We start from the raw sequence: 10,914 nt of genomic DNA on the forward strand, positions 1-10,914 counted from the left end.
ATATCAAATATCTAAATAGACGAAACAGAGTTTAATTGTCTGACTATGATTCTGGGAACAGAAAGCAGGCCTGTGTGGCGTTTTCATCTGCTTGCTGAGAGCTGAATTATTTTCAACTCTGGCGTTTGGAGGCATTTTTTAGGCGAGCGCCTTGCCGTGTTCTGCCCGGACACGGCCCCCCCTAGTGAGGACTTAAGCAGCAGCGTTCTGAACACTGCCATGACACACAAACCTACAAAACCTCACACACTCTCTCTCTCTCTCTCTCTCTCTCTCTCTCGCGCAGGAACACTGTGAACTTTGTGGCCTACTGCTGCTCCAGTCACTGCCTACGGACCTTTGACCTCCAAGGATGACATGGCCTTCTTCTCAGCTCCTCCTCCTGCACCACCTTCCTCTGTTCCTGACCGCTCCTCATCCTCATCTTCTCCCCTAGCTCCTCCTCTCCCCTCTGTCCTGACCTGTTCTCCAGAAGAACCCTGACAGATGAAGGCTTGTCGGGGCGTCCTGCAGGTTCTGAGAGCAGTTAGATCTTTAGTGGTTCTTGGTTCCAGTATACCGTTGGGACTGTGGAGCCGGATTGGACGGGACTTGGAGCCACTAATAAGTGGATGTTTTTGTTTGTTTTTTAACCTTTATTTATCGAGGGGTAAGTGGACAGAGTGCAGCACCCTGCTTTAAACTTCTACCACATTCTTGCTTCCGGTTGGCCACAGAGCAGCTCCACTGGAAAAAATAAAAAAGTAGAGGTCAAGTGCCTTGCTCGAAGGAATCTTGGAAGGTAATGTAGTTTTTTTTTCCCCAGACCGGTGTTTCTCAACCAGTGGGATGTGATCTACAAGCTCAGATCTACAAGCTCATGAGCTTGTAGATCTGCTATTTTTTTAAATATTTGTGCAAATCTTCAAATATATGTATATTTTAAAGCGCTTCTGTTTTTTACTCAAATCTTTGCTTCTGCGGGGTCCTGCAAATGTCTTCTAAATCCTAACAGTTAAAAAAAAAACTATAATAGCTATAATATCAGTGGTTCTCAAACTTTTTGAGAAAAAATATTACAATTACAAAAAAGAATGTATGTAGCGGACCCCCATCTCAAAATATTTTGTTCCAGGGACCCCCACCCCAGAAGAAAAGATTTGAGTTACAAATGTTTGCTTTTAAAAATATATGTATTCAAAGATTTGCACACATTTTCATAATTTTTCAAAAATAGCAGATCCACAAGCGCTAGGAGCTTGTAAATCCGCTATTTTTGAACAACCAAAGAAATCTAAAATGACAGTTGCTTTCCCGGATTAAGCCAGTTGACTTTAACTCCTGCCACCCTAACTAGTTAAGTTCATTCACGTTCCAACACACTGAACAAAGACAAGGGGTATAATGTGGTCTTATAGGGACAGTGGCAATAACAGATCTCACATTACTGGCAGGTTATCATCATGGACCCCTTTAGACATGACATTAACGTGTCACAGTAAAAACCCTAATGTATCCATTTTGTATAACTCTGAGTGTGTGTGTGTGTGTTGCATTAAAGTACATTAGCAGTATACAGTGAGCTTTGGGGTGCATTTTACAGTACATGCGTTTTTGATGCGCATTTGATCTCATTCTGACTACAATGTCAATAGGCTCTATTAATACACAGCAGACATATTGGGCCTCTTCCTTACTTCCTTCACAGGTCTTACCACTAATTAAGGCTCTGTTCCATTTAGTGTAGCACAGTGTAATTTCAAGTTCTAGAGCTGGTTCCGTTCTAGATTCTTGGAACCGTAGTGCATTCACAGAACCGGCCACGAACTCTGCTTGAGTTTCCACACTCAAAACACTCTGAACCGGTTCAACAAACAAGAACGGAACCGGTTCAACCCCCGGTGGGAAAAGGGGGCCGAGACCCACTGGTGTAGCAGAGTGTTTCCAGTAACCCTAAACATGTACAATATCAGCACCCTGACTCTGTTTGACCAGAATGGAACCGAGCCTTAGTAGTATTAGTATCATTGGTAACACATGTGAAGGAAGTAGGCTAACTAAGAGGCCCAATTTCTTTCCAATATGGCTGCTGTGCATAGAGCCTATTGACACCATACCGTAGACATATGAAGGTAGACGCCTCCTCCGACTCTGGGGCGTCTGTATCTGAGGGCGCAATTTTTGGGAAGGCAAACTGCCTAGCAAAGTGACTGGCCAATCACAGCGCGTCTTTTCCGGGACTTAGCAGAATCTAGTTGTATAAAAATACAGGATATTGTTTATGCAACTACATTCTGACAAGTCCCGGGAAAAGACGCGCTGTGATTGGCCAAGTAGTCACTTTGAGTGGCAGCGTGTCTTCCCGAATATGGCGCCCCGCGGATTCAGGTCGCTCCAATGAACTGCAGCCAGCGGCCAATGAGGTATCTAGGTTTCTATGATCTCTGATTGACACCAGCAGGTGAAAATGTAAACCAGGTCAGATATGTTATGAAGACACGATCTGGATACGAGACACACATTTTAATGTCACGTGTAAATAGGGGATCTATGTCGGCAACATCATGTCAATGTCAGGTGGAAACCGTATCTCCAAAACGTTTCAGGATTCAAATTCAAAAGCATCAAAAGTAGCAGATCCACGCGTTTCGAGCTTGCCAGATCTGTTACTTTTGATGCTGTAGTATGATCAAGTAGGGTGTTAGCTCATTCCCTGCCAATGACGTCTTTTGACGTTTTTTGTAAGCCCACACCTCCAATGACGTCTCTTTTTTTTTCCTCTCCGTTTTTCACACAGAACCAGGAGATAACGCGATCCAAAGATGTACTGCTCCATTCACTTCCCGGTTTAAAATATTAGGGAAATATTCTGAATCTCTGCTCCTGTGTTTTACTGTGTATTTTTGAGCGAAACATGCTATTTTCAACTGGGGATAACAAGCGAACGGGAATCGCGATGATATTTTCTTTCACAGAAGCACAGTGAAACCCTCCGTGATTAGCAACCATCAGGGGATCGATCGTACTGGAGATAAATATTCTGTGACTACTTGAAAAGGTAAGAAAATCGCAAAATCCTTGCGGTCTGGGCTTTTTGGCCTTTTTCTTTTTTGGCAGTGAATGAGAAAAACACAAAACGTTAGAATATTGAGATAAGAGGTTTCTGCCCCGACAGCAACGATTTGTAACTTTTCTAACAAGGGGTTCATGTCACACTACAGCGTGTGAACAGTACTGTCACTTTAAATGATTTGATGACATGTTTATCAGTATTACAGCCATGTGCAGCTCTAATCTGTTTGTTCACCAACACAGACATTATGACGGAACAAAATGAAGAACGAACACGCCGTTTCCCAAATAGTCGGTCGCGGACCAATTTGTATGGGTCACACAAGTCATTTGTTTGTAATTATTATTTCAAAACATTGTCTAAAATTTTCACCAAAAAAAAAAGCTAATTCTTTTTTTAGAAGAATTTCATAAATAAATGAAGAAATCAAGGAAATTCTGTGAATTAGAAAAAAAATAAAGTAGTGGAAGTAGTGATGATGATAATATATTTTCACTTGTTTGGGTCCCAGGGAGACATCAAATTTCCCTTTTGGGTCTTGAGCTAAAACGTTTCGGAACCAGTGCGTCTAGTTTGACTTTAAATCAACCGCATTTTGGGTATATATATTGTCCTTAGTTTGGGGTGGGTAATATCGATATAATATCGATATCTAGACAAAAGAAAATAAGTGTTTATTTTGGGTTTTATTTGCGTAAGCCTTATTTCATAATACTTTTTAAGAATTGTCAAAAAATGTAAAAGAAAATCGATATTATTGCCACGATATGATATTATCGTCACAATGTCGATTTTGAGGTATTTGGTGAAGAATATTGTGATAATTGATTTTGTCCATTATCGCCCAGCACTGCTTTACGGACTGCTTTAAGGACCCCCAAATTGATATGTATTTGGCCTCGGACCTCCACCTGAGAAGGTTTTGTGCCAGGGACCCCTAGAAGAGGAGAATTTAAAAAATCAAAGTTATTGAAAATTTTCCAAAAATGTTCGATGCACAAGCTAAGGCCTAAGTACATGTACAGTATGTGTACAGTACATGTACAGTATGTCCGTTAGGGCTTTGTTGTTCAACACTAATTTGTGAGTGTTTTGGTTTTCATTAAGAATGTCTTTGCTTTTGGTAATAAACATTCACTGATGTTTAACTCTGTCAGCCTTTATTTTACTCTGTACGCTGTATTTTGAACACTTAAACTATGGATTAGACACTTTGTTTTTTGTGCTTTATATCCCCTTTTTTTCCCCAATTTAGTCGTCATGCCAATGAATTCCTCCCCACACACATTTGTTGACTCACCTGCCAGTAAGGAGGCCCCACCGGGAGGACTTAGAGCCTTCGTCCTACTCCTCCCACCCAACACTCCCTGCAGGTACTGCCCCAGCATGTATAGAGTACGTACAGTGACAATTATTGCCCGGCTTCCCTCCACTGAACACGGGCCAATTCTGTTCGTATATTAGACACTCGACAAAGGCGGATGGATTCGAACCCACAACCTCTGCGGTGGTGGGCAGGCACTTTACCACTGCGCCACCCGAGCGCCTGGATCAGGTCCTCTTGATAGTTATGGATAACTGTCCTAAAGCCAAAGCACTATGCCTGTCCAGGTGAAAAAGCCTAAAGAATTGAGCTCTTGACCTGCCACAGTATTACTGGTATAGGCGTAGATGTTTTTAATACCATTTAACCAGTGGTTTAAAGTAACTAAGTACATGTACTGCTGGGAATACTTGGTGAATCTCTGCTTCTCAACCAGACCCAACATCAAGGGAACTTCAATTCCCATGAGCCACTCTGGTCTCAGAGAGAGTTGTTGCTACTACACCATGCTCTCTGTTCATTTCCCCCCTAACCAACGGGAGTTTGTCTCCATGAAGTCGGTTACGCTCAATAACAACGACATAGAATCATCTCAATTATTTGATGATTAAGCTGTACACAGGGTAGTTATACATACTGTATTATAGTGCACTTGTGTAATTTATGCATCTTTCTCCAAGTCAACAAGCCTATCAGTGTGTCTATATAATGGTCTAGTCTGGTAGATACTGATGACATAGTCCTGGACTACTAAGTCCTGGACTACTAAATAGTCCTGTGCTACTAAGGCAAGGATATCAGTCTCTTAAAAACATGGCGCTCCCATTGCAAGACAATTATGAGTAAATAAATAAGTTAACCATAGTACTACTGGGACCCCCACACTCCCCTGCTGTGTGCTTATTTACTCATAACTGACTTCCTCACAGTGCATTATCCTTTACATATCACAATATCCCTGAATCCTCTCCTCTTCTCTCCTCCCCCCTCCTCTCCTCTCCTCTCTTCTCCTTGCATCCCATCACCTTTTCCTTCTCCTCCTGTTTCCCTCAGTGAATGTGTCATTCAAGTGTCCTTGTCTCCATCAGTCTCTTGGCTATCACCTTCCCTCTGCCTCCTAACACACACACACACACACACACACACACACACACACACACACACACACACACACACACACACACACACATCTTGCGTGTAATAGTCTGTATCAGGTTCAATTGCTGCACACAGATTGCATTGATAGACACACAATCAGACACACACACACACACACACACACACACACACACACACACACACACACACACACACACACACACACATACACACACACACATATTGCTGAGGTCACAGGGCCAAGTAGAGGTCAGGGTTCATGGAGTTCAGCTCTATATGATCTGAATATATTGCCTCTAATTGGTTAACAATTTAGTGTGTCCCCTGGATGTACAAAAATACACTATCAATTGACCACTTGAGCCGTATTTAAAAGTGAATATAGCCGATCTACAAGTTCTCCAACGCAAGTGAGTGGAAAGGCATCTTAAAAAAGAGGAGAAGAAATCAAGCGCACCTCAGCTCAGATTTTTGAGGGTCCCCAGATGATTAGCTTAATGTGCAACATTGTTTTCTAACTCAACAGTAAACAAACCAACATACAGTATAAGTGTATACACAGTGTATCTGCACATTTATAATAATATTATAAATTGTCATATGTCAATTTAAGGACTTTTAAGACCTTTTTAATGCCACTAAAATAATATTAAATAACACCAATACTGCGTCAAAAGTAATCAACAAACTATTCTATAACAAATGGTCAAATATTGACCAAATTGTCAAATATTAAAGGTAAAAAAAATGTTTTTAATTAAATGAAAATAGCATACTCACAACGCCTCACATGTAGATCGGCTATTTTCACAATATGTATCTGTAGAACCGAGTCTAACTAAATGTAATGCCTCAACTCCTACAATTCCAGGTGCTTGTTTACAGGGTGGGCGGTCCCCAGTTCAAACATGAATATTTTGGGGGGTCACGAGCTTTGAGAACCACTGCGCTACAGTAAGGTTCTGATTGTATAGGTGAAGGATAATTGGTTTTCCACTACACTATAAATCAGAGTTGGCCAGCTTTCTCAGAGCTTTGATGTCAAGGCGGGCATCAAGCAGGGATGCCTACTTTAACCATCCCTGATCCTCCTGGCAATTGACTGGGTCATGACTCATGAGGGAGACAGCTGAGGGGAGGAGAAATGGAATTCAGTGGACAATGTGGGAGCAGCTGGATGATCTTGATTTTGCGGATGACATAGTTATCCTTTCACATACACAAACACAAATCAAGAGAAGACAGACAGACAGACTCTGACAAACTGCAATAAAACTCTGTCTCACTCCCAATAATAGCAAAGAAGACACAGGTGATCAAGATCCACGCCAAAACAATCAACCCTAACCCTATCCTTATGAACGGCACTGCTCTAGAGGAGGTAGAAGCTTTTACACACCTTGGCCGTGTTGTGGACACCACCGGAGGGACGGATGCTGACATAAGAAGCAGAATCAAGAAGGCTAGAGTGGTGTTCAACATGCTCAGGAAGATCTGGAGCTCAAAGAACATCTCCATCAACACCAAAATGAGCATCTTTAACTTCAGTGTGAAACAGGTGACGCTGTATGGATCTGAGACTTGGATACAACAACAAAAAACACAACACACAGGCTGCAAACATTCATTAACACCTGTCTCAGGAGAATCCTACACATCTGGTAGAGAGACAAAGTAAACAATGTGGACCTGTGGAAAACAAATCAGGATTCCATCGAATTGCAAATCCAAAAGAGAAAGTGGAGTTGGATTGGCCACACCCTCAGAAAACTTGCTACAAACATCACCCGACAAGCCCTGAAATGGAACGCTCAAGGGCAAAGGAAACAAGGTCGCCCCAGGAACAGTTGGAGAAGAAGCGTCGAGGCAGAGATATCAGAGAGCGGGCTCAACTGGGGAGATCTCGAAAGAACCGCTAAAAAACGAGTGAAATGGAGGACATTTGTCAACGGCCTATGCACCCTGGAGGAGCAAAGGGCTTAAGTCAAGTAAGTCAAGTATAAATCAGAGTTACTTTAACTCTTTAAAAACTTTAAAAACAAAAACATGTTTTTGTTTTATTCTTATTTTACTTTTAATGTAATTTTTGTTTTATTTTATTCTTGCCTGCACCCCAGGGAGAATAGTCTCCACTATGGTGTAGACTAATAGACCAATTATTTGTTTACTAACATTGAGCCTGGACGCACAGGTGATTGTTTCACGCAATCAATTCCCAACCTGTTTCGGGGTGCACTGGTTTCAGCACACCCCAACCCCCTCTTGTGTTTGTTGGCTAGTGAGACGCGTCCTAACGAGACCTGATATAATGGGTTTCGTTGCGCGCATACTGGCTGCACGCAGCCAGTATGACGTCGTCTGTTAAGGGGTCTATGGGGATCCTTAATAAACAATAAAACCACAAGCCCCTCCCACCCTCTCCCCTCATTTTAAAAAGATGTATTCCTCTATTGTGTTTCTATTGAAAGATAATTTCACACCTTATGGCCATAAAATCCTGCTTTGGAGTCACAAGAGATATGGTTTAGACCCCCCCCCAATCTGACTCTCTCAGCTTTCCTACTGTCTGTCTCTCCTACACTGTCTCCCTCTCAGGGTTCCTGCTGTCTGTCTTTCTGTCTGTCAGTCGGTTGGTCTGTCGGTTGGTCTGTCTGTCTGTCTGTCTGTCTGTCTGTCTCTCCTATATGGTCTCCTTCTCATCCATTCTAGTGTCTTAAGAAAGAAAAGAAAAAATACAAAGGTGGCTTAACTCTTTTTTTTTAAAACAGCTTAGGTTTCCTGCAGAAGAAAAGTGAGTATTTTGCTGAGTGGGATCAAATCCTATTAAGGTGTGACGTTCCTTTTAAAGGAGCATTTTATCAGTAATGCATGTCAACTGTACTCCTTTTGTTGAATGTCTCTTTAAGCTCCGCAGGGGGCCTTGTCCCCTACCTGATCTCTGTACCATGCCTTTGTTCCTCTCCCCTGCTCTCCTCTCCTCTCCTCTACTCTCCCCTGCTTTCCTCTCCTCTCCTCCCCTCCCCTCCCCTTTCCTCTCCCCTGTTCTCCTCTCCTCTCCGATGCTTTCCTCTCCTCTCCTCCCCTTTTCTCTCCTCTCCTCTCCTCTCCTCTCCTCTCCTCTCCTCTCCTCTCCTCTTTCGCCTCCTGTACTGCACAGTAAAATCGTGTTAATTTAACTCAGAGAGTGGGCAAATGGCCCCGTGGGGGTCCATTTGCCCATGGGGGTCCATTTGGTCCGTTTACAAATGGATAAAAGCACACTCGATTTTTACGGTGTAGGCCCACCATGTTGGCCCTAGACATCTCTAGAAAATCCATCGGTGAGTTTTTTAAACTATCAAATCAGTCAGTTCATATCACTGAACTGTATTTCATTTCGTTCTGATGTTCGTATGCAGTCTGTTTTCTGTTTTTTTTTTGGTAAATATTTTTAGACAGAAGTGTATGTCATCCCTGGAAAGCGTTTGGCTGGCTGTATGCAGAGCAGACTCTGTTGGCCGTGGCACAAAGTGTTGACTTTATGCTCTCCTCTCTATGCTCAAACTGAGACCTGATTACAACCTAAACAGTCCAACGCAGACCGTTTGGCTCCATGTGTAAACTCTCAGAGACGCTTGAGCCTGAACATCCAGTCTCTTTATCCGGGAACGCATCTCTGTCATTTTAGATTTCTTTGGCTATAAAAATAAGAGGTATACAAGCTCATAGCGCGGCACTGAGTGCCGTAGATCTGCTATTTTTGAAAAATATTTTTTGCTAATCTTACATTATATATATGTTTCAAAGCGAACATTTGTAACTGTCAAATGTCTTAATTTTTCTGAAAAACTGTTGTTGCTATATCAGTGGTGCTCAAACTTTTTCTTGTCAAGGACCCCCAAAATTAAATGTTTTTTTCATCAAAATATGTTGTTCCAGCCTCCAGGGACCCCCCAGAAGCAAACATTTGAGTTAAAAATGTTTCAAAAAAATATATGTATTTAAAGATTTTCACTTAATGTTCAAGATTTTTCAAAAACAGCAGATCTACTGTACAAGCTACGAGCTTTGAGCTTGCAGATCTGCTATTTTTAAATAGCCAAAGTGTAGCTAAAATCTAAAATGACACAGATGCGTTCCGGGATTGAATGGGTTAAGTCTGTAAATGGTGCATTTTTATGTCGCTTTTATCCAAAGCGCTTTACATAATTTGTGCATCACCCATTTACACACCGATGGCAGAAGAAACCATGCCAAAGGCACCAACCTGCTCTCGGGAGCAATTAGGGGTCCAGTGTCTAGCTCAAGGACACTTCGATACTTACTCAGGGGGAGCCCGGGATCGAACTGGGAACCTCATGGTTCCCATCCGGCCGCTCTACCGGCCAGTCTCTACCCCTGAGCCACTGTCTTCTGTCTGCTGCTGCTGATATAAATAGAATAAGAGTAAGAATAGAATAACAGGAAGACTTGCAGGTGCTGAGCGAAAATGTACACCCATTACAGCACTTGTGCAATACATCATTTTTCTTTAAACGGCGCCCAGTGTGCGAGTGGTACATTTTCCTAGTGTCTTTGCTGCTGACCCATATGCCACACTTCTGTAATCTAATCCCGACCTTATCATAGCCCCCTGACAAACACCTAATCACCTTTATCACCTTTTTGCATTTGTCTTCTATTTTCTTAATACATTCTACCCATGTCAATAGAATCAAATACGATGTGATATGATATAACCTCCAAGTATTTAAATGATCCATTCAGTTCTATTCGAGTGGCCTCCTCTCTACTCGCCTCCAGACAAGGGAAGGAATCTGTTGTGGCCTCCTCTCTCCTCGCCTCCAGACAAGGGAAGGAATCTGTTGGTATCCGAATGATGTGTGGCCGCCGTGCTGACTGTGCCGATTGGGGATCAAGTGTTTTGGGAGACATGCCCAAGTAGGTGAAGCATTATTTCCAGGACTGTTCTGATGAAGGTCAGGTAGGCTATATCTGGGTTATCAAAACGTCTTAGGAGGAGGAGGCGTGCTCGTTTGGCCACACTTGCAATAATGAACCCAGTTGGCTGAGCCTTCTTCGGCATGAACCGAACTTAACCATTTCAGGTCACCCTCTCTTATCCTGCCTGGTTGTCAGTGGTGGGAGAAGTACTCAGATATTTTACTTAAGTAAAAGTAGCAATACCACAATATTGAAAAACTCTGGCCTGTGTTCATGTTACTTGAGTAAAAGTACAAAAGTACTGGCATCTACTGGCAAATATACTTAAAGTACTAAAAGTATAAGTACTAAAATGTTTGAAAATAGCAGATCTACAAGCTCACAACGCGTTGCGACGCGAGCATTGGCTGCAAAATCAGTGGTCATTTGAGGAGGCTTGTGCTTTAATTCCAAAAGTATTTCTATTTAAATAGCCTACTACAGAAGAGGATCAGCT

At 42.3% G+C, this 10,914-nt stretch overlaps 1 protein-coding gene across 3 annotated transcripts in view; it reads left to right on the forward strand.

Moving 5' to 3' along the window:
* Positions 1-4,070, forward strand: part of lrrc28 (leucine rich repeat containing 28) — a 29,508-nt gene extending 25,438 nt beyond the window's left edge. For all 3 annotated transcript variants that reach the window (XM_084080472.1, XM_084080473.1, XM_084080474.1), the window contains exon 11: positions 287-4,070. In XM_084080472.1, coding sequence (XP_083936598.1) covers positions 287-356 — 70 coding nt within the window. In that variant the 3' untranslated portion in view covers positions 357-4,070. The remainder of the gene's footprint in view (positions 1-286) is intronic.
* The last annotated feature ends 6,844 nt before the right edge of the window (positions 4,071-10,914 follow it).

This window comes from Gymnoscopelus microlampas (assembly GCF_963454915.1).
Source record: "Gymnoscopelus microlampas genome assembly, chromosome: 1".
Taxonomy (NCBI): Eukaryota; Metazoa; Chordata; class Actinopteri; order Myctophiformes; family Myctophidae; genus Gymnoscopelus; species Gymnoscopelus microlampas.